Source organism: Orcinus orca, chromosome 1 (genome assembly GCF_937001465.1).
Source record: "Orcinus orca chromosome 1, mOrcOrc1.1, whole genome shotgun sequence".
Classification (NCBI taxonomy): domain Eukaryota; kingdom Metazoa; phylum Chordata; class Mammalia; order Artiodactyla; family Delphinidae; genus Orcinus; species Orcinus orca.
The window spans coordinates 157,082,425-157,107,256 of NC_064559.1; the positions used below are offsets into that span (position 1 = coordinate 157,082,425).

Sequence of the window (24,832 nt, forward strand, 5' to 3'; positions counted from 1 at the left end):
GGCATTACCTTGCAGAACACCTGCTTGAGGTGACATTACAAAAATACCCTGTTCTCCCCCACTCTTTTATGAGTACCTTTTTAGTTGATCTGATTAAACTGAAATTTTAGATTTTATTTCTGTGCTTGTGTCTGTCCAATTTGAGGACGTGTGTGTGTGTGTCAGGAGGGGAGAGAGAGAGAGAGAGAATATGAATATATGTGATTGAATGAACAGGTGGGTGAATAATGAATGAATACCTCTTCTGAAGAATCTGTTACATTAAACTAGATAGTTTAAAGCCCCAGGAATGAAGGCTTTCTGAGACTGATACTCTTAGGTAAATTTATAGAATTTGAGAAGTGAAAGAGAACATAGAGATCATATGACTCAGACTTTTCCAAATATATATTCCATTAAAAAAGAAGTCCCTAGGTCAAATAATTTTGCAAAAGTGGAGACTTACTACACTTATTACCAGGTTAAAGGCTGAGTTTCTTTAAACTAGTGGTTACCAGTGGGGAGAGAGCAATATAGGGTTAGGGGCTTAAGAGGTATATAAACTATTAGGTATAAAATAAGCTACAAGGATATTTTGAACAACATGGAGAATATAGCCAATATTTTATAATTATATGTGGAATATAACCTTTAAAAATTGTGAAATCACTGTATTGTACACCTGTAATTTATATAATACCATACAGCAGCTATATGTCAATAAAACATTTTTTTAAAAACGCTGAGCGTTCTTGTTTAAAATACTGTTTAACTAGTGTTTCCCCACTTTATTTCACTACGGACCTCCTTTTTCCTTCTCCCTGTCTTCTGAACTATATATGTATAGAATAATTATCATTGCATAGAAATACAAGGTTCCAGAAAACATGGTTTGGGAATGCTGATTTAATCTAATCCTTGTATTTATTTTGGACTTGCCACTTAACTTCTCTTGGTCTTTGTTTTTTTTTTGTTGTTGTTGTTTTTAATTTTTATTGGAGTAGAGTTGCTTTACAATGTTGTGTTAGTTTCTACTGTACAGCAAAGTGAATCGGCTCTACGTATACATATATCCCCTCTTTTTTGGATTTCCTTCCCATTTAGGTCACCACAGAGCATTGAGTAGAGTTCCCTGTGCTATACAGTAGGTTCTCATTAGTTATCTGTTTTATACATAGTATCAGTAGTATATATATGTCAATCCCAATCTCCCAATTCATCCCACCCCACCTTCCCCCTTGGTGTCCATACGTTTGTTCTCTACATATGTGTCTCTATTTCTGCTTTGTAAATAATATCGTCTATACCAGTTTTTTCAGATTCCACATATATGTGTTAATATAGGATACTTGTTTTTCTCTTTCTGACTTGGTCTTTGTCCACGTTTATAATGAGTAGATTGAATGAATTAATCACTAATGTCACTCCTGGCTGTGACATTTTCTGGTTCAGATTCATTAACCTAACCAACATTTAAAAAGTTATATCTGTTTCTGTATTAAAGAATCTTGTTTTTCTTGTTTCTCATTATAACCATAGCCCCTAGTACAGTGCCTGGCACATAGTAGTATCTAAGTGTTGTTGAACAAATATATATATACCTATTAATTTCACAGCACTGTGCCAACTATGCCTTGAAGCCTCAAGAGAAGGCTTGAGAAGAAAAGATCTTGTTCTTGCCCTCTAGGAACTTACAGTCAAGCTGGTGACTTTCCCAAGTGCATGGGATGTGCCAGGGAGAAAACCCAAGTTAGATTTTGATTGTAGGATAATCTGTAGGATGATAATGTATTGAACATGATTTGTGACCCTGAGTCAGATGTGTGGGCTAGAACACAGGTGGGTTGTGTCATCATAACTTTCATGAGAAAAGGTGTCATTTAGAGTTTATGGTCACGGTAGCAACCACGTAGTTCTTTGTTTGTTTATTTATTTATGGCTGCGTTGGGTCTTCGTTGCTGCGCATGGGCTTTCTCTAGTTGCGGTGAGCGGGGGCTGCTCTTCGTTGCGGTGCACGGGCTTCTCATTGTGGTGGCTTCTCTTGTTGCGGAGCACGGGCTCTAGGCACACAGGCTTCAGTAGTTGTGGCATGCAGGCTTCAGTAGTTGTGGCTCGCGGGCCCTAGAGTGCAGGTTCAGTAGTTGTGGTGCCGGGTTTAGTTGCTCCACGGCATGTGGGATCTTCCTGGACCAGGACTTGAACCCGTGTCCCCTGAATTGGCAGGCGGATTCTTAACCACTGTGCCACCAGGAAAGCCCCCGCCATGTAGTTCTTTTATCCCTGGCAAGGACTTTATATTACCATCATCTGGTATTAGTCAAATTTTTTTTTTTAATTCTTACAAACTTTTATTCTTTTTTTTTTCACATTTAAAAAATACATTTCTAATATGTTGTTTACTTTAGACCTTCTAGTTTCAATCAGGTCAATATAGATCATTCATTCATTCAGATATAATTGACATATAGCATTATTAGTTTTAGGTATACAACATAATTTGATATATGTTTATACTTGGAAATGATTACCACGGTAAATTTAACGTCTATCACCACACGTAGTTACCATTTTTTTTCTTACAATGAGAACTTTTAAGATTTACTCTTTCAGTAACTTACAAATATACAATACAGTATTGATAACTGTAGTCACTGTGCTGTACATTACATCCTCAGGACTTATTTATCTTATAACTGGAAGTTTGTACCTTTTCACCCCCTTCACCCGTTTCACCTACCCTTCTATCCCCCACCTCTGGCAACCACCAATCTAGTCTCAGTATCTGTGAGTTTGGTTTTTGTTTTTGTTTTTTTAAGATTCCACGTGTAAGTGAGATCATGCAGTATGTCTTGCTCTGACTTATTTCACTTAGCATAGTGCCTTCAAGGTCCATTGATGTTGTCACAAATGGCAGAGTTTCCTCCTTTTTTGTGGCTGAATAATATTCCATTATGTATATATTAATTTTCTATATCAGTCATTCTTTGATAGACACTTAAGCTGTTTCTGTGTCTTGGCTATTGTAAATAATGCTGCAGTTAAACATAGGGGATGCAGATATCTTTTTGAGTTAGTGTTTTCATTTCCTTCAGATACCTGAATCATATGGTAGTTCTATTTTAATATTTTGAGGAACCTCCATACTCTATTTCATAGTGGCTGCACCAGTTTACATTCCCACCAACAGTGCACAAGAGTTCTCTTTTCTCCATATCCTCGTCAACACTTGTTATTCTTTGTTTTTTTGATAATAGCTATTCTAACAGATGTGAGGTGATATCTCATTGTGATTTTGGCTTGCATTTCTCTGATGATTAGTGATGTTGAGTGCTTTTTAATGTACCTGTTGGCCATCTGTATGTCTTCTTTGGAAAAACATCTATTCAGATCCTCTGACCATTTTTTAATTGGATTGTTTGTGGAATTTTGTTCTGTTTTTGCTATTGAGTTATGAGTTCCTTATATATTTTGGATATTAACCCCTTATCAGATACATGATTTGAAAATATTTTCTCCCATTCAGTAGGTTGCCTTTTCATTCTGTTGATAGTTTCCTTTGCTGTGCAGAAGCATTTTAACTTGATGTAATACCCCATGTTTCTTTTTGTTTTGTTGCCTTTGCTTTTGGTGTCAAATTGAAAAAAATCACCAAGACTAAAATCAAGACATCAAGGAACTTACTGCCTGTGTTTTCTTCTAGGAGTTTTGTGGTTTCAGGTCTTATGTTTAAGTCTATAATCTATTTTGAGTTGACTTTTGTGTATGGCATAAGATAGTGGCCCAGTTTCATTTTTTTTTTTATAGACAGGATTGTAGGCAGTTTAATATAATTTGCTTCAATACAATTTAATACAATTTAAACAACAAATATTGTTGCATAAATGAATGATGTTAATATACAATATTTCCACTTAGTTGATGACAGTTTTTATAATTGTCTACAATAGCCTTAGATGTGAAATTATAAAAGTGAAATTATAAATATTTTAGGTGGTAAATGGCAGGATCCAGTTTCATTGTTTTGCATGTGGCTGTTCAGTTTTCCAAACACTATTTATTGAAGCCCATTTTATAAAGAAATCGAGGCATAGAGATTTAGGAACATGGATGAACCTTGAAAAAGTTATTATGTTAGGTGCAATAGGCCAGACACAAAAGGCCACATAATGTATGATTCCGTTTATATGAAATGTCCAGAATAGGCAAATAAATTAATGACTGTCAGGGGATGTAGAGGGGAGAATGGAGAGTGACTACTAATGGGCATGAACATGAAAATGTTCTAGAATTAGATAGTGGTAATGGTTGTACAACTTTATGAACATACTAAAAGTTGCTGAATTGTATACTTTAAAAATAAATTTAAAAAATTTAAATGCCTTGCAATATAATTGTAGGTAAGAGAATATTTTAAAACTACCTGTAAATTTGGTTCACAATTTATCATTGATTCTTCTGTAACAGAAATCAACATTTGGTCCGTAATTATTATGAACTTGGGTTTTTATTTCACTTGCTGGCCCAACTGAATTGATTTGATGTTACAGTATTAGACTTTCTTTATCATTTCGCCTAGGCAACTCCCAACACGTTGCAAAATCTCAGGTGGGGGAAGATACAAAAAAATACAAAGTTAAGTAGTTTTGCACAATTCAATAAAGCCTGTAACTACACATTTACTCTTATAAAACAGTTTCTTAAATGCAAACCAGTATATAATATTGACATGGATTAGGTGGGTACTTCTAGAGGGAAGTGGGGATGGTCAGGGGAGGCATCCTGGAAAAGGAAATGTTTAAGCATCTGTTCCTTCCACAAGCATTTATTGAATATCTGCGGTACCCTAGGCACTGTTGTTGGGTGCTGTGTATAGCCAGATAATAGCTACAGTCCCTGCCCTCATGGGGCTCAAAGACAGTGGAGAAGACACAATTCTACAGATGGTCACAGAGCAGGATTATAAGTGCTGCTGTAAAGGTAAGCACAGGTTGCTCTGGATGCCTCAGCTTGGCAGGTACATCAAGTCAGGGAAGCCTGGATGATGGATATGATTTCTGAGCTGTGAACTGAAGAATGAATGGGGGTGGCAAAAGCTTGGAGGACAAGGGTGTACTGGATTCCAGGAACTGCAAATAGTACATTGGAGTTTGGGGTACAAACTGATAAGCCATGGGAGGTTAGATCACAAGTAGCTATGAAGGCCATCTTAAGAGAGTAGAAAATAAAGGAGTTTAAGAGAAAGCATAAGATTTTCAGATTTGCAGTTTAGAAATAGGCTGCATTGTGGAGACTGGAATAGAGGCATATGAGAAGGAAAGCAGAAACTTTTCAGGACAGTGTTGCCCTAATTGGAGAGAGAAATCATGGGATGATGGAGAGAAGTGGATGGAGACAAAGGAGTTAGAATGATTGGGGCTTATTCACCAGTTGGATGTGTAAGCGATCTGTGACTCCCAGGCCCTCTCTTCACTCCTCCATCGTCTCTTCCATCTCAGTCTGGCCCCAGTGTACCTTTCTCAGTCTGATTTCCTGCTTCTCTTCATGAATATGCTGAAGTCTGCTTACTGTCCACCAAATAGGCTTGCTGGTTTTCTTCCTGCTGCCTTTGATCTTCATCTGGAGATCTGGAATGGAGCGTGCTTCTTCTCTTTACCTTTCTAAATCTGACTTATGAAGCCTTTGGAATTGTTCTGTGCACCAGTGACCTCTTTCTCCTCTGAAGTCATAGCACTTCATACCTCTATCACTTATTAACAAATAATTACATTTTGCCTTGTCACATCTCTTAGTTGCTTTGGGTTGTTGGTAACTGTTGAACTGTTTTAAAATTACAGCAGGCAGAGCAGGATATATTGATAGGATGGCTTAAATAGTGGACTAGGAATCATCTCTCCTAAATGCCCCAATCCCAGCCCTAACTCCTTGTGTAACTTGGGCGAATTACTTTTCCCCCCTGAATGGAATAACACATAGTTGTGGTAGGATACTTGAAAAATCTTAAAGAATGTACAAAATGAAGTCATCACTATCCCCACAGACACCCAAGATAATCACTGTTATTAAATGGGTAATTTTTCCTGCAATGTCCTCTCCATCTTCCATCTTTTTTCTCTCTCTAGGATTATTTGTGTGTGTCTATGCAACGTAGCTAGGCTCATCCTCTGCATGCTGTTTTGTAACCTGCCTTTTTCATTAACATATCGTGGGGTTACTGAATCAGAATGTGAGGGTTTTGAAGTCCAAACTGATATATGAGGCCAAATTGTCCTCAAGAAAGGTTGCACCAAAAAACTGAGTAGTGATTATCTCTGGGAAGTAGGGAGAGGAACTTTAGCTTTTCAGTGATACGTTTCTATATTATTGAATGTATATTTTTATTATTATGAGTCTAAATAACTTTTATAGTTTGAAGATGACAGTAATTTATACTTCTAACTAATCCAGGATTGTATCTACGTTTATAAGCAGCTACACCACCTTTACTGATTAGATAGATAAAAAAATAGCATCCTGTTATTTTAATTTGACTGTTAGTGAAATATGACCTTTTCACCATGATCATTTGTCATTTTTTCTTTAGTTGTTTCCATTTCCTTTGCCTCCTGATGACTTGGATTTGAGTCCCAGTTAATAAATACATATGACCTTTTACAAGTCACTTAAGTATCTCTAGGCCTTAGTTTACTTATGATTAAAATAAGAGGAATGATACTTAAAATTATTGTGAGGATTAATGGAGATCATATATTGAAAGTGCTTTTTGTAAGCTGTAAAAAGTATATAATTGTATTTATTGACTGTGTTTATTGATTTTGTATTGATTTTGATTAGTTAATGGTTATGTATAGTTACACCAACTTTGCTTTTTTGTATTCATTTGGAGAAAGGCTAAAAAGACAGAGGTTCCTTCATTAATATTTATTTTAGTACAGTGTGAGATCCATGAGATGTGGCATCTGAGGATCAGTTTTGTGCTGCATTTCTGCTACTTATTAGCTGTGTGTACACGTGTGATGCACTGGACAAACACAGTTCTTTTGGCCAAGACAGAAATGTTCAGGTACCACCTGGCTAGACACACATCAGAGAGCTGCATGGGTTGATAAAACGTTCATGTAAACTAATGGAGACTGTTTATTCTTTTACTTTTATTTTTTAAAGTTAATTTTTATTGGAGTATAGTTGATTTACAATGTTGTGTTTCTGCTGTACAGCAAAGTGAATCAATTATACATATACATATATCCACTCTTTTTTTAGATTCTTTTCCATATAGGTCATTACAGAGTATTGAGTAGAGTTCCCTGTGCTATACAGTAGGTTTTTATTAGTTATCTGTTTTATATATAGTAGTGTGTATATGTCAATCCCAGTCTCCCAATTTATCCCTCCTCCCCACTTTCCTCCTTGGTAACTATAAGTTTGTTTTCTACATCTGTGACTCTATTACTGTTTTGTAAATAAGTTCATTTGTACCATTTTTTTAGATTCTACATATAAGCTATATCATATATTTGTCTTTGTCTGACTTATTTCACTCAGTATGACAGTCTCTAGGTCCATCCTTGTCTCTGCAAATGACATTTTCATTCTTTTTTTTATGGCCACAGAGACTGTTGAAATGAATGCTAGCACAAAGGAACTTGTTTGTGCAAATTCCACTAACCGGATTCCCCTCCCGCCCCCCAGTTCCACCCCTTACAGTTCTGTGAAATGAAAATTGGTCATAATCATGATTCTAAGGCCTGAGAAGGTCTGATATGCTCTTCTGAATCATCAAAGGCAGAGAAATTTCCATTGAACATGATTTTTGTGAATTCTGCCATATTTAGATCCCTGGAAATGTGCGTACCTTATATCTATCAATTATCCAGGACATTGACTCTGGATAAGAGGGAAACAAGGCTGTGTAAACAACTCTGCTGAGTAATAGGTGACCTCCTAACCTCCTATTTCTGACTCTGTGTTTCCTTTTATCCAAGGACAAGATGTTATAAAAATAATTCAGAGTGACTCCCAAGGGTAGCCCCATGAACAACTCTGTGAGGCTGCACTGCAGAGGATGATTAATCAACAGCAGCAGAATATTCGTTCCCGCCGTGCTGTTAGGAAATGTCCCAGCCAGGCTGGCTCTTCAGCCATGAGGACAAAAGCTTTGGGAAAGTTTTTTCTGACTCATTCACAGTGTAATTTGCAGAAGAAAACCTCTAGCTTCTTATTTTATTATTATTTTTTAAAAGTTGTTCTTTGTGGGAGTTATGTGTGTGTAGTAAGGTGGGGTTAGAGTATGGATCCCCCCATGAATATTCAAATTAGCTCTTACCAGTGGCAATATTTGGGGCTGTTTGCTCAGTTAACTTTTATTGTCCTGGGATGTTCACACTGAGGGAAAGGGGAGGTGGAGAATCTTAGTGTACAGTGCCTGTATATCCATCAAGGACTAGTTGACTCATTTAAAATATTTTAAAAGAGGATATTATTTTCTGCAGATGAATTTAAAGTGTCCCCATGCTTTTCCCTGTCATCTCCTTGTGTCTGAGTTCCCCCCATCTCTACATAGCACATATTCACATACTGGGGGACTTTTCTTGTTTCTGAGGAATTCATGTGAGTCTGGGGATTTGAGTTCTCCTCTGGGGTTGTCTCCTCAAAGGAAAGTCCATACTCCTGAGTTGGGCATTTATGGTCTGCTGTAAACTGGTCTCAGCTTTCTCCTTTTTCTCATTTCTTTCTATTCTACACAAACCTTCTGGTCAGTCTCCAAAGGGTTTTACACAGCCCCTTTCCTTCTTTTGTTATTTCTTCATGTTTCCATTATTTGGAATGTTCCCCTCAGTTGGCTGCTGTTCTCTTCCTATTTGTATCTTCCCCATTCCTAAAGGCCCAGTTCAAATCCCACCTGCCCCATAATGGTCATACTATTATATGCCTAATATGGGCCAGGTGTTCTACTAGACCTATATATATTTTTTCTCTCAGAGTGTAAAACAGTCCTGTAAAAGAATTACTGTTATCTTTATTTGCAAATGAAAAAATAATCACTGAAAGTTAAAAAGTAACCTGATCCCAGCGACTGAGTGCCAGGGCCAGTGTTCTAACTCAGTTCTTCTTGACCAGAATGGTTAACTCCACCATGCTGGTTTTTCCTGAATTCTTCTGGATTGGGTTAATTACCTCAACCCCCCACTCACACCTTCTCTGAGCATACTCTTTGCCTTGGTTGGATGTGTCTTGTGTTTGGCAATCAATCATGTATCAATATTATTACTATTTCACATTCTTGGCTTGCTAACTCTTCTTTGATGATAACATTTTTTCTTGCATTCTTTTATTCCCACCAAAGTGTGCTTCACAGGCTTTTCATAATGAGTTTTTGTTTGGTTGGTTATTTTACTTAATGAAAATGTCCAGGAGCACGGGAGTTATTCCTTCTAGTTGTTATTATGTTTATGTTTTTCTTTTTAGTCTAATTTGTCATTAACATCCTACCATAATATTTACCTCCACAGTGCTCTTAGAAAATTATCCTCCCTTTTTCTCTTTCTACATTTTTTTTCTCTTAAAAAGAGAGGCCAAAGAAGCTCCATGGCTGAAGTCTGTACCATTCCCCTCTTTCCCCCAAAAAATTAAACAGGAAAATTGAATGAATGAAGAGCAGGCATTGCCACTGAATATTTTGGTGCAACGAGATGGATGCCTGTTGTCTGTTAGACAGGGGCCCTTTGATAAAAGAATTATGGCTGTGGTCATGTTCTGGCCCTGCTTGGGGCCTCGCTTTAAGGATACAAAAAAGTGTCTCATTGAGGTTCTGCCTTCTTATGAGCAGAGTATAAAGTAAGCATTTATCTTGAGAAAGAATAGCTGTATTTGCTCACCTTTGTCAGTTCATTGGTAGAAAAACATAATTTTAAGTTGCTGCAGAAGACTCCTAGCCAAATTCATCATAATATACCATCTATTTAAACCTTCAAAACTTGGGAAGCTTTCCCCTTCCTAGAAATATCCATTGATGACCATACGCTGAATTCTTCTCTCCATTTACAGTGGTTATTTCCATAAAATACATTGAAAAGTTTGCACAGATGTGAAGGAAACAGAAAGGGTTTTGAATTCTTTAGTTTCCTGCAAAGCATCACTAGGAGATGTGATTCTAAGGTTAGAAACTGGGGCTTATGGGAATAAATCATGGGTAATGGCAGAATTTAAAATCTGAATCTTCCATGCCTTGTGGGTATGTTTCTACATTTTCTTGATCTCTGGTAGCATTATATGGATTTAGGAAGTAAACAGCTGAAGAGCTTTCTGGGAGAAGAACCTGTATTGTGAAATGACTGTGAGTGTGGCAGTGTGGATCTCAGTGCAGCTGTTTGTTTTAAAACATCATAGGCTGCATGGTTTGGGAAAAGAGGGATGATCTTCTCATAGAGGAATTCCAGATGAAATGCAGTTCACTATTTTATATTCAGCTGACTATAAACAGTGATTATAAAGTAAATTCTGTTTTGGTAATCTTGTTCAGTCCTTTAAACTAGTGTTTCTCAAACGGTGGTTTATTATTCATTAGTGAACTATGAAATCGATTTTGTGGGTCTTATTTAGCATTTAAAATCTATTATTAAAGAGAAGAAAATAGTATAGAATAGAAAATATCAGAGTGAATTACATGTAGTGAGGCTATTTTTCTGTGAAATTCATTTTTTGTCATACACACATTGCTTACTGTAGATCATGGTAAAAAAGGTTTGAAAAGCGGTCAGCATGGGTTCCTAGGATGTCAAATAGTGGTGTGAAACCATTACTGGACTCTTGGCTGGTGCCAGAGACAAGTGGGGCAGGTGGAGAGGAGAGAGAGGAGGCTCCGTGCTGTGGAGGAGCAGTGTTGACCTGGTGATCAAGTCTGCTGTCCTGGTGAAGACCGAGTGGATTACTCACTGTGCAAATACAGTTCGCGAAGAGCTCTGCCTTAGTGCAGCACTGGAGACTGTTGGTAGGCTATTTCAGGTCTAAACATGAAAACTGATTACAGTTTCTTGGTTGAGGAGAGGTGCAGGAGACCATGTAGGGAAACACTTTCCTTGAGATTTCCTTTTACTTCTCTCCCCAACGTCACTTTATATTTTGAGGCAATAGCTGAGCTCCTTTGGGGTATAGACTGGAGTGGACATTGCCATTTGATAGCAATTAACATGCATTGACATTGTCCAGCTTCTGAACCCCCTTCATTTCTGGAGTGATCATCCGTTGTTGCTGTGGAAGCTGAAGGAGGTACAGACACATGACTAGTGGTGAACCAAGTCCAGCCTGTTGGATTCCTCTGTCCCAAGACTTAGCTTCTGGAAGGAATGGTACAAATACATAGGGGTGGCTTGAGATCATTCATGGAAGCAGCAGAATCAGGAGTCCGGTTGTGGTGTTGGCTGGTGACCAGTGGTGGCCGTGCTAGAACGATGTCCTTGTCAGCCTGTTCCTGTGTTCTTGTATCTTCCCCTTAATTTATTTTCATCCTAAGGTAAACAGAGCTGGTTTCTGTTGTTTGCATCCCAGAACCCTAAGTGGGTAAAGACTTAACAGGAAACACGTTAGATGGATTTCTGCCCCCAAAGAGCTTAGTACATAACAGAGAGGGAGTAGGTAAATATGCAGTAGACACACAAATAAATTAGTAAAAGTTAGCAAGGCATGGAGGGGATTCAGGGTTGCTTCCTGTATATTCCTTCAAATTATAGTTACCTTGAAGTTTCACCAGATGGCATATCTGCAAGAGGTTTTATGTCTTTGCATCACGACACTTTGGAAATACAAGTTAATGAGGAATTAGTTTTATTAGGGTGCAGCATAATATGATTTCAAACATTTGTAAGATAGGGTTTGTTTGCTTTGTTACTTTTTTTTTTAATCTAAACATTTTTAAAAGCCTTGAGTATACTCACAGAAAACTGATTAATGAACTGTGAGCTTTTTGAGTGTGAGCCAGTAAAAACATACTTTAGAGGAAGAGATTTAGAGAAATCTTGAATCTTCACAACAGCCCTGTAGATACTTTATTAATCCCAGAGGAAACAGAAACGTTTAGAGGTTGAAAAACGTGGCTAAGGTCACACAGACATTAGAGCTGGGGTCTGAACCCAGGTTAGGGTGACTCTAGGCCCAGGCTTCTAACTGCTTCTGTTCTGTAAAGAACTGTAGAGGTCATCTAATACTTTCCTTGTTACACAGGATTTGTGTTCAGAGAGCTTTAGAGATTTTTTCAATACCAGGCAGTTTTCTTGTATTGCTTACAGACAGAAGCTGGTGCCCACAGGTGCGTGTTCTCTCTCTCTCTCTCTCTCTCTCTCCCCCCCCCCCCGCCCGCCCCACCCCTACCCCCCTCTCCTCAGTCCGACCCTGCCTCACCTTTTCACTCTGTCTACTTCTTTCCTGCCTGATCCCTCTTGGTCTGCATAGTCCTTCCTGCAGCTCCACCCTCTTGATTTTCCTTCCTCCAGCCCTTTTCCAGGACAGCTGCACCCTTCCTTTCCTTTTAGATTGTCTCTATTCCTCAAGGCTGGGAACAGAGTCCACTCTACCTGGTCACTTCACAGCCCTCTCTTCTAACTCCTGTAGTTCTTAACGCTTGCCAACTATTAATAATAGACTGGAGGGTTTTGGTGGGCTTAGATTTTAAGCGTCGTTCTTCTTTAGATTCCCTCAAAGCCCGCGCCTTGCCCAAGGAAATGTGGCAAACTGAAAGGGCAGTGAAGCTGGAGGCTGAGAAGTGTGTCTGAGCCTGGCCTCGCCACTCACTAGCCACTTGACCATGGGAATGTCTGAGGCTGAGTCTTCTCATCTGTGAAAGGAGCTGTAAGACTCGAATGTGGTTATAGATGTGAAAGCTCTTTTTAAGCTATAAAGTACCATATAAATGCAAGGTTTTATTGTGATGGTCCAAGTGCTTAATAAGTATTTTAGTGATGAACGATTGGAAAGCACAGAAGGTGCAGACAAGCCATTTTCCCCACCTTTGGAGCATCCACTTCTGTCACCATATTTTGACCACTGTATTCTGTGCTCTTTAATAACATTATAGATGTATTAGAGGTAAAAGAAATAAAAGGGGGGGATAGCAAAGCATATTGATACAGTGTGGCTTTTAGGAAAACACGTTTTGACTTAATTTAGTTTGATCAGAAGCAGTCTCTCAGGGAAAGCAGGCTCACTGGGAGCAGTGCAGAGAGCCCTGGATCATCGAGTTGGCATTGATTGTTTGATCATCCCTAGAAGTTTATTGTAAATGGAGCAGCACTTAAGGTTCTGGGGTATTCCTGGAATTGCTGCTGTAGTTAGAAGTGAGTTATTCTGTGTGGCCGGAGTAGCATATAGAAAAGCCATAATTCTGACTTGCTGACGGGAAAAAAATAACAGATTTTGTTTTTATGTCATCTTTTTGGCTGGAATCCATTAGCTTTGCATAGCATCTTGTGATGCCTTCCTCAGAATAGTTATCTGGGCCTCAGTAAAGCAGGGGGCACTGGGAGCAACAGACACAGTCATTGACAAGGCTCCAGTGGGTGCCCCGGGTGATGAGACTAAGAGGGAAGAAAGATGCTTTCCCTGGTGTGTGTGTGTGTGTGTGTGCGCGCGTGCGTGCGTGCGTGCGTGCGCGCGCGCGCGCCTATGGGGTGGGCCTCTGCCAGGGCCACCAGAACTTCCCCCCAACATATCCACCCCTACCCTTGTGGTGCCAGAGCAGTGTGATAGTTGTGGGCTGGAACGCAGGCAGGGCCCAGGGCACTTTCATGATTTGTTGAACGACAGTTCTTTCAGCCTTTGGAGGGAGGGGCCTGGAATGAGACCCGTCTCCTAGGTGGATGCTAGACTACGGAAAGTGCTAAGAAGACAGTGGTGTTGGTGATGGGGGGCACTTTAAAGCAGTTTTTACACCCCTGTGGAAAAAGCCTGGTCCTTGGAGTCAGTCACGTGTTTGACATCTGGCACCCCCACTGATTGGCCTGAAACTTCTGCTTTTTATGAGAATTAAGTGCAAGCACCTAGCTCCGTGCATGAGATGTTACAGATGCTCGGTGTATGCTGGAGCTCCCTCTCCTTGACTGGAACTGTGTTCCATCAAGCTGTAATCAGTTTAACAGAAATTGCGACCAAAATAGGAATGCTTACTGCCTGCTACACTCTGTGTTAGGTACTTTATATGCATTAACTAATTTAACTCTTAACAGCTTTAGGAGATAGATGCTATTTTTTATCCCCCCACTTACAGCTGAGAACATTGAGGTTTAGAGAGGGTAAGTAACTTGCCTAAGATTACAATCGCTAGTCAGTGGGATAGGCAGGATTCAAACCCAGGTCCTTATGACTCCAGCTCAGGCTCTTAACTGCTCTGCTGTGTCATCTGAGACTTATGAAATGGGACTTTGATTTATGACCAGGCTTTTGCTCAGAATCCCTATTTATTCTTTGTTCTAAGCAAGTTGGCCACCCACTTCAGTCCTCTGCCATAAAGCCTACATTATATTGCTTTAGCACTAACATCTTTCACATCTATAGCCTCATTTGAAAAAGGCATGTAGGAGCTTAAGGAAGACTTTTTGAGAGATTTTTTTTGATCCGTTGGGCAAGATGGTTCCTCTCAGGTTCACAGATGGGCTCAGATTTAAATGACTTTCTCAAGGTCCACTTGCTAGTTGTGTATAGAGGCAATAAAATCACACACTCTGGATTACGGTGATATTTCCATCGGGTGATGTTGCTTGCTTTGTTACCTTCATCTTTCATTTAACCATTTAGCTACTTACTGATCACCTAATACAGTAAAGCATGGAACAAAAGTGACAAGAGTCCCTGCCCTCTTGGAGCTTATATTGTTGCATCAGGTTTCCTCACCAACCTTAAGACTGGTGCCTGCTAAGATGGTTTTTAAGGTTTAAGATCTTCAGTCTTAACATTTCTTAAGGTATTAAGCAGCTGATTTCAGGACATTTTCTAAATTACATGTTTTTCTTTTCAATTTTTCTGGGTTCATACCTTAATTCATCAACATTTTATTTGCATTTTCTACTTCAGGAATCAAAAGCTTTGATTCCTTTAAGGCATCCATTAAGTAATTCACTGTAGGTGTGATGGTTTCTCTAGTAAAAATCAGATATCCAAAGTATTTTATTTTGAGTCTTGTCATTGATTTAAACATTTTTTAAAATTTTACTTTCATTTATTCCTTCTTTAATGATAGTCCTTTAAAAAATTTTTATTTTATATTGGAGTATAGTTGATTAACAATGTTGTGTTAGTTTCAGGTGTATAGCAAAGTGATTCAGTTATACATATACATTTGTCACTGATTTTAACCATCATCCAGTCTACTTTTATCATATACATCTGGCCATGGCCTTTGGCCCAAAGCACTCATATTCTGATCATCATATTTGTGAATATTAATATGATCTATCTTTATGTCTGTCATCTCCACTATTCAAAATTTAATTTTATGTTCTTCCTTTAATAGATACCTGTATTTCAGAAGATACCCTTGAAAATTTAGCAGGCTTTCCATATCTTCAGACACTGATTTCTGGAATTTTGCATCTTAGAAAATAGTTGTGCTACCCCATTTATTGCAGTTAGTCCTGTTCAGACTCACAGAATCGCATTTTGTTTCTGTTACTTTTCCCTCATTCACAAAGTATTAGATATACATATCTCTTGCATAAGACTTTTATAAACTAAAAAACAATTGAGAATTTACAAAATTTCCCTGATTTTTTTTTTTCATGTAAAGTAGCATCTACAAGATTGAGCCACTAAAGTAAAGGCTAAAGCCACTAAAGCCACTTTCTTCAAATGAGAGAAAGGCATTTTCTTTCAAATCCTTGAAAATTTATAAGGAGGTTAGGGTGGAAGAATTCACTGCTATCATCAAAAAGCTTTTGATTTCTCACTTTTATCCTTACTATTTTCTGAGCTTCTTTGTATTCATTTGAGTTGGGAATGGAACCCAGTGAATCATGTTATTTTTAAAGGGTACTGAGTGATTCCTACTGGTCAGTTTTTCTAGGATTAAAGATTTTCTTTTTGTACCTTGTAGCAAGAAACTTGAATTGATTTCTTGGAATTATCCAAAGTATTTATAAGCTGACCTTGCTCTTTTCCTACTTGTTCTAAAAGTAAGTAGTTAGAGCATGTTGTTTAGTTTATTCAAAAAGAAATGTTATTTGAATGAAGCCATTGCACAAATGCTGTAGCACAAAAAACACTTGTCATCCTGAATGAGTCGTCATTTCACATAAAGTGGGTCACCAGTCTTAGGTTTAAATGTTCAGATTACCTTTTTGTTTGTTTGTTTTTAATTTATTTTATTTATTTATTTTTGGCTGTGTCAGGTCTTCATTGCTGCAGGCGGGCTTTCTCTAGTTGGCGGCGAGTGGGGGCTACTCTTCATTGCAGTGCGCGGGCTTCTCATCCCAGTGGCTGCTCTTGTTGCGGAGCTCGGGCTCTAGGCACGCAGGCTCAGCAGCTGTGGCTCGCGGGCTCTAGAGCACAGGCTCAGTAGTTGTGGTGCACGAGCTTCGTTGCTCCGCGGCATGTGGGATCTTCCTGGTCCAGGGCTCGAACCCGTGCCCCCTGCATTGGCAGGAGGATTCTTAACCACTGCGCCACCAGGGAAGCCCTAGCATGCCTTTTAAGTGCTATATGGGTGTGTTTAATTTTTTATCATTGGAATGTCAGTTTTCTGAGAACAGGGATTTTTGTTGTTGAGTCAGCCTATAAAAACATCAGAGTAAATGCATATTGTCAAGAAATTCTGTTGCTGATCTTGATTTCTCAGAGTTTAATCTCTAGGCTAAGGCATCACAAATTGATACCATTTTCTTGTCCTGTCCAGTAATACTGGAGGTCAGTTTGAAAATTATTAGGTATAATGTGATTTCAATACAGTGTTGCTTGTAGTAGAGAATGAATAATGGAAAAACCAAACTCTTCTTGATTATGGGTTTTGATAGAATCCTGGTGATTGTAATCTGATCCTCAATCCCCATGACTCCTGTGTTCAAGTAACATGTGATCAGATGGTGCATATTAAAATGCTTTTGTGAGTTTAAAAAGATTTATGCAGGGGCTTCCCTGGTGGCGCAGTGGTTGAGAGTCCACCTGCCGATGCAGGGGACACGGGTTCGTGCCCCGGTCCGGGAAGGTCCCACATGCTGTGGAGCGGCTGGGCCCGTGAGCCATGGCTGCTGAGCCTGTGCGTTCGGAGCCTGTGCTCCGCCACGGGAGAGGCCACAGCAGTGAGAGGCCCGCATACCGCAAAAAAAAAAAAAAAAATTTATGCAGTAGCTCTTCTTAAAGGGACTGGTGGAACTTCAGGTCTCTTCCTACTCTAAAAGGTTCTGAGTGTGCGTCCCTCTTCTGGTTTGGGGCACTAAAGCATGGAGGCCATCTGGTTGATTTGCATTCATCCTTGGCAGCATGCTGCCGGAAACATGGGGTAGCAAGGCCCCAGGCATGCTGTTAGCAAGTATGAATGTGGTAGTGCTGTTCTTTACCCGCACCTAAAAAGGCGTATTGGAGGGATTTCCCCATTTATGCATCTGGAGAGACCGGACTGGCTTCTTCCCTCTACAGGGCCTTTGCACATGCTCATCCTTTACCCAAACTGCTTTCTCCCCACCTCCCATGATAGCCATTCCATCTCAGCTCAGTGTTACTTCCCTCTTGAGTCCCATGCTGAATCACATTCCTTATTATATGCTCTCTTTTTCCTTCATGGTATTTTAAGTTCTTTATGATTACTTCTTTCTCTGCATCTTTGTTTGATTCTTTTAGTCCTGTGGACTGTAAGCTCCACATGAGCAGTGACCATCTTGCTCTTGTTCTTCGTTGCGGCCTCCTGGTATAGTTCAGCTTTTGGCACGAAGAACTGCTCAAAAATAATTGTCGAATGGGTCTCCTAAATGTGGGATTTGAACACCTGCTCCTGAGCTGAAGCAGGGTGTTAGATGTAGCTAATTTCAGATTGCTGTTTTGCTGCAAGGCAGGGTATCTATTTATGTAATTAAAACAATTGGTTATATTACATTTTTAAAGTTGAAAGTATAATGATTTGTTCTTTGAATCTTTTAAAAACTGTCGTGACAAAATAGCCAAGTCAAAGTCTTCACATCAAAATTCATACTTATATCCCCTGCCTGGCCTCCTATCATTAGTTTTGCCTTATCCACTGCAGAAAACCTTCCCAAACCAGCCCTCTCCAGTGTCAGTCATTGGAGTTAGCAAGGGGCATAAAGATGACATCATGCCACACCCACTCTACTGATTTTAGATTGCTTTTGTGTTTTGTGCCATCTCCCACTTCGAATCTAAGGTCCTGTGGGAATGCTGGCCTTGCAGCCTCAGAGGTAACTCATCCCCCTTTCCCCAGGCACCCCTCCACTCCTGCCTTGTCATGCATGGGACTGTGCTCCTTCTAAAGCTGGATTCTGATAAAATGTGTGGAATGACCAACAGAAAACTGAGACAATAATCTGTATTAATTTGGCAGCCATTTTCAAATCACTAAGAGTGGGTGCTCCTTATTTGCAAAACATAGTTTGATTTTACTCTTAAAAAGAGTTTGTGAGAAGCACCAAGGAAAGCTGTTAAAACAATGCAGAGGGCTTCCCTGGTGGTGCAGTGGTTGAGAGTCTGCCTGCCGATGCAGGTGATGCGGGTTCGTGCCCCGGTCTGGGAAGATCCCACATGCCGCGGAGCGGCTGGACCTGTGAGCCATGGCTGCTGAGCCTGCGCGTCCAGAGCCTGTGCTCCGCAACGGGAGAGGCCACAACAGTTAGAGGCCCGCGTAATGCAAAAAAAAACAAAAAACAAAAAACAATGCAGAGCTGTGTAGGTGGTGGTGGCGGTGGTGTTGGTGTTGGTGGTAAGAATGGGACCAGGAACTTTAATTTTACAGAACCAAACTGCTATTCCTGTTTAGTATGAATAAGCCTTTGAGGTGAGGTTGAGAAGTTGGGAGGACCTTTATTTGCTGCCTAAGTTTTCAGATAAGAATGACTCAAAAAATATTTGGTGAACTGAAAGCATCATTGGTCAGATTTGTTCCCAGGCCCTCCTCCTTTCACCATACCATCTGCTGTTTCACCATTAAAATGAAGCCAGGGGTAGACTGGATTGGGAAGAGGGTAATTCTAAAGGAAGTAGATATGGGAAATAAAAGTGCACATCTTTGGGCCCCTAAACTATTGTTCACAGCCTCAAGAGAGAGAGAGGTTGTTGATGGAAAAGGCACATAGTCCTCATTCACACTGGACAGGGCACTCTACACCAAGAAGCAAAAGTCCCTGGCTTCCTTTCTTGAAGCAGTGAAAATAACATCTTCTTCTTTGATGTTTACACCCTAAGATGTCTCTCTGTCCTCTCAGTGTCCTCATCAGTGTTCCCCCCACCCCCACCTTCTTCCTCCCAAATGCTTTTTCCTGCCTGTTTATGGTTTGGGCTGCTTCCTTAATGAAAGTGTCCTCTTATTTTCTGATACAGTTACCTCTGCAGCTGATTTATTTATTTATCTTTGTCTTTAGCTCAGCTCTGAATGGGTTTTGGAAAGTAGAGAAGAAAATCCAGTCTACTTTTTGGGGGGCATTGGACAGCTGGATAAATGCAGGTATGTACATTTGCATATTTAAAAGAAAGACAAAAAGGAAAATAGCTTCTATAAAGAATAATGAAACTGATCTTAAACTTATAGGGCTATCTGTGCTATATCCATTTATTTTTCAATATCGTTATTTTAATTTTTGTTCGTTCCAAATGTTGCATGTGCTACTTTGGAGATTTTTTTTTAACTACTAAAATATGGGAAGTACAGTCTAAGTTCCCTTGTAACCTCTCCTAGATATTCACCACTGTTAACAATTTATTGTCTGTTTTTCCAGATTGTACAAATGCATAACCAGAAGGATCATAATATACATGTTTTGCTGTTTTCATTTTGCAGTGTGTCATATACATCTTTCAATGTTGGGTCAAATAGTTTTTTTTTTTGTTTTTTTTTTTTTTGCGGTACGCGGGCCTCTCACTGTTGTGGCCTCTCCCCTTGCGGAGCACAGGCTCCGGACGTGCAGGCTCAGCGGTCATAGCTCATGGGCCTAGCCGCTCCGCAGCATGTGGGATCTTCCTGGACCGGGGCATGAACCCGTGTCCCCTGCATCAGCAGGCGGACTCTCAACCACTGCACCACCAGGGGAGCCCAAGTGTCAAATAGTTTTATGTCACCTTAACAGCTGCATAGTATTCCTTTATGTTGGTATTCTTTTTTTTTTATATATAAATTTATTTTATTTATTTTTGGATGCATTGGGTCTTCATCGCTGCACACGGGCTTTCTCTAGTTGTGGTGAGCGGGGGCTACTCTTTGTTGCGGTGCAAGGGCTTCTCATTGCAGGGGTTTCTTTTGTTGCAGAGCATGGGCTTTAGGCGCAGAGGCTTCAGTAGTTGTGGCTCATGGGTTCAGTAGTTGTGGCGCACGGGCCTTAGCCGCTCCGCGGCATGTGGGATCTTCCCAGACCAGGGCTCGAACCCGTGTCCCCTGCATTGGCAGGTGGATTCTCAACCACTGCGCCACCAGGGAAGCCCTTATGTTGATATTCTTAATTTTGTTTACTGAGTGCTCTCCTGTTGGACATTGTATTTTTGTTTTCTATTTCAAGTGGTGCCACATCTTGTACATAAATAATTATGTATATTTGCCTGATTATTTCTGTAGGGTGAAAGTGTATAATACCATCTTTAAATTCTTCCCCCGCCATGTCTCTTTAGACTCTTAAGGACAAAGGTTTTTTCTTAAGTTATAAAGCAGACTAGCTACTTTGTCTTCCATCTCTATTTTTCATTGTTGGGGTAGAGTTGGAGGCTCAGTGTTGGGTTTTAAAACTTTCTTGCTTGATAGTTGATCTGAACCTTAAGGTAAGTTATGAGCTAATCTTTCAGCCTGGTCTCTGGAAAATTTTGATCTTCAGATTTATTTTGGAGATTAAACAAGTAAAACCAAGTGCCTCTTAGTTTGTAGTATCGAGGCATATCTGGTTCGTGTCCTTCCTGCAAGTATCTCACCTCACCAGGGCAGCTAACGGACCAAGCACATGAATTTGTTGAAGAGAATTTGCTTAAGAGAACTGTGACTGTGGCCCTCCCTCCGTGACTTGCTTTGGGTCATTCTGCAAGCTCTGTGCTAGGCACTGGTGATACAAATATGAATGACACAGTCCCTGTCCTTAAGGAACTCAGCACGTGGGAGTGAGAGAGGGACAGACAGGTGAATAAGAGGGTCGTAATTCAGTGTGGTCAGTGCAGTGTGGTGAGTTTGAGAGAGGACATCTAACTCAGGAGGTGGGATGGAGGTTCAGAGGTGGCTTCCTGGAGGAGGTAATGTCCGAGCTGAGTTCTAAAGGCAATTGAAGTTTGCCATGAAAGGGATGAGGTGGGAAGGCACTCCTGGTAGAGGAATCAGCATGAGCAAAGGCAGGAAAATGAGATAAACGGCTTGGGGGTGGGGGTGGGGGGGTAACAAGAAGATGGCAGCTTTGTGAGTTTCAAGCCTGCAGTAAAAGGCCGAGAGTGATATAACATGAGATGAGGCCAGTGCGGCTATCTGGCCAGGTGATGGAGGGCCTCTGTTAGGAGCTTAGGATTGGTCTCTAGATTAATGGGGAGCCTTTAGAGGATCTGAGATGTGCTAGGGGGACATTTCTTTGGGGGCTAAGTGAAGGTTGGCTTGGTAGGCAGGAGGAAAGTAGGAACCTGGGGTCAGGGAAATTGGTTTGAGGCCATTGGTGCTGGGGTGAGGGGGAGAAAGAACATGCAGGACTTTCCCTAGTTCCCCTCTCTTTTCTCACCATGCCCAAAGCTCAGTTGCTGAGGTTGGCTCGTTGATCCTAGTTGCTCTCCCCATTGAGGGCGCTCAGGTGAGTAACTTATTTTCAGGCTTGTCACCAGTGGGTTCTGACCTTTTCAAAGCAAGGCTTCTCGCTCACTTTCTGGTGCCACAAAGTGCTGCCCATCGTCCTGCCTCTCCGTGGGGTGAAGGGACCTGGCTCCACTCATTAATTCTCATGACCCATTCATGTGGCTTATGAACATGAATCGGTAGTCCTTTTGTGTGTACTATCTCAGAGCCAGCCTGGGCTAGGCTCTAGGGGCATGAAAATAGGTAAGGATGGTTAATGCCCTCCCCGAGCTTGCCGTTTACTGGGAGGTAGACATAAAAGTAAAAGACAGTGTGGTAATTTGTGCCAGTAGGTCTATTCAAAAGTTAAATGATTCCGGTAGAGGTAACAGGAATATTAGTAATGTTAACATCAGTGGTTCCGGAATGAGGCACATTTTTCAACTACAACTTGTGTGCAAATACAGAAAATAAATTCAGGTCATGTCTAAAATTACTCTGATTTTTGACAGTATGGTCTTAACCATAATTCATGAGCGTGCATAATTGATTACTTCCCATGATTGTACCTGCTGTGAGCTCTGGTACATTTGATTTTCAGGGAGGAAAGGGGCAGGGGGAGGTACTTATCCAATACCATATCTTTCGGCTTGCTTACCTTCAAAGCACTCTTTCACCACTTAGTGCTTTTAGCACATAGAATGACCGCATAGTCTCATTTTCCTTCCACTACAGTATTTAAATATAAAAGAGGACTGCAATGCCATGGCTTTCTGTGCTAAAATGAGGAGCTCCAAGAAGACTGACGTGAATCTGGAGGCCCCTGAGCCAGGGGTGGAAGTGCTCTTCTATCTGTCGGATAGGGAGCCCCTCCGGTTGGGCGGCGGAGAGTACACAGCGGAGGAGCTGTGCATCAGGGCGGCGCAGGAATGCTGTGAGTACCGGCAGCTGCCCAGGGCCCAGCAGGTCCCGGTGTCTCTGCCCCCGCACCTCCACTGAGTGGAGAGAGGTGTGGGCTCTGGGAGTCATTCGTTCTGCCCTGCCTCTGCCACTGACTTGCATTTGACCTTAGGCCAGTGAATTTAATTCTGAGAGTTTCACTTTTCACTTTCTTTGCTGCAAAGTAGCTTATTCCTGCTCTGTTACTAATGAGCTACAGGGATACCAGGGAACGATGCTCAGTTTTCTGATTTCCCCTATATCTATGAAATTGGAATAATATCAGCACTAAATGAGTGAAGCGCCTGCACAAAGTTACAAGCTCAGAAGTGCCATCTCTCAATATATTAATTGTTTAAAACTTCTGAAAAGTGTGGTCTGTCCTTATGCTACCATGACCTGCCTCCTTATTGCCTGGCACCCCCCTCCCTGCCCCCTGCCCCTGCAACGTGACGCTAAGTTGAAGGGAGAAGTTAAATGTCACTTTGTGGCTTGGTCAGATTGCCAAGTTGTGAAAAGGAAGGACAGTGAGGCTGTGAACAAGACGTTTTTTCTTTTTTCTTTCTTTCTTTTTTTTTTCTTTTTTTTAAAGTAAGGCTTGTCTTACTAAAGTTAGCCTATTGCCCTTAGAAGGTAGGAAACCAAACTGACTAACAAAATAAAGCCCTTCATTATCCTTTAAACTTGGAGTCATTGGCAATTTTTGCCTACCTGCTTTTAAATGACAGGTAAATTTAATTCATAGAAACTGAAGATCTAATCCACGTAGATCGTGGTGGTGGTTATACAACTCTGTAAATATACTAAAATTCATTGAACTATACACTTAAAATGGGTGGACTTTATGGTATGTAAATTACATCTCAGTAAAGCTGTTTTTAAAAAATCAACTCATTTCATGATGATAGATTAACTAGCCATGATGGCAGATAGTCTGATCCATGCTTTACTTATATCATCTTTAGTCCTCAGAACAACTCTGCGGGGATAGCATGGTTGTTTCAAGAATCAGCTACCTTGTTTGTAATACAGCTTGTCTAGAAAACCCATTTTCTTCCTGATATGTCTTTCTGCTTAAAATGCTTTAAATACAAGAGTTCCAATAAAAGGAGAGAGGTTGGTGCTATAGGGAAGAATGTAGTAGATCCTTACTGACAAAACATAACACTAGATAAAATTGGCTGAGTTACAGATTATTATGGGGAAAATGCATTAATATTTTAGAGTTACTTTGACTAGATAGCAGAGTAGGTAAGGAACCAGCTTTGGACAGCAGCTTTAAAAGTATTTGTAATTAGCAAAACAACTAGATGTAAATTGGTGTTTCTAAGGCATTTTTTCCCTTTTACCTTGAGATTTGGTTTATAGTGTTTATTCTCTTAGCCAAGCTTCTTGCCATCAGCATAGCAAGTATAAACCTTAGTTTGTTAGCAAGGATCATTTGTACAGAATTGTTGGGCTGCAGTTAGTGAGAGATAGAGGAATTGCTGCTAAAGGAGATGAGGGGGAGAGCCTGTGAATCTGAAGACAGACACAGCCCCTGTATCCTGTTACTCTGGGCTCAGGGTCAATTTGGGGCATCAGTTTTTAAGCCCAGTCTGTAGAGAATGAGTATTATCTTTTGTAACCAACTCAGGGGATTGTTGCAAAAATTAATAAATTTTAAAAATAGATGAATACAGAATACCACAGATTCTTGTAGCTATTATTATTATAGTACATGATGTTTTGGGGTCTGTATACTTCCTCATTTTTCACCAATATATGGTAAATTTTTGTTCTTTTAGCTCTCATTATTTGCCCCCTCAGTACCTCTATCTAGGTTTGAATGCTAGCCCTGGATTTTACTAGTTGAGTAACCCTGAATCAGACTAAATCTCAGTTTCTTTATCTGTAACATGGCAAAAATAATACTTAACCACATTAAGTGTTAGGAGAATTAAAAGGTAATAGATGTGTGTTAGCCTGATGCCTGATACGAAGCCCTCA

At 40.3% G+C, this 24,832-nt stretch overlaps 1 protein-coding gene across 3 annotated transcripts in view; it reads left to right on the top strand.

The window, feature by feature from the left end:
• The window catches only part of JAK1 (Janus kinase 1), a 139,912-nt gene that overhangs the window by 67,173 nt on the left and 47,907 nt on the right, over nt 1-24,832 (top strand). For all 3 annotated transcript variants that reach the window (XM_033408980.2, XM_033408979.2, XM_012537374.3), the window contains 2 exons: nt 19,542-19,624; nt 22,640-22,838. In XM_033408980.2, the coding sequence (XP_033264871.1) occupies nt 19,619-19,624; nt 22,640-22,838 (205 nt within the window). In that variant the 5' untranslated portion in view covers nt 19,542-19,618. The remainder of the gene's footprint in view (nt 1-19,541; nt 19,625-22,639; nt 22,839-24,832) is intronic.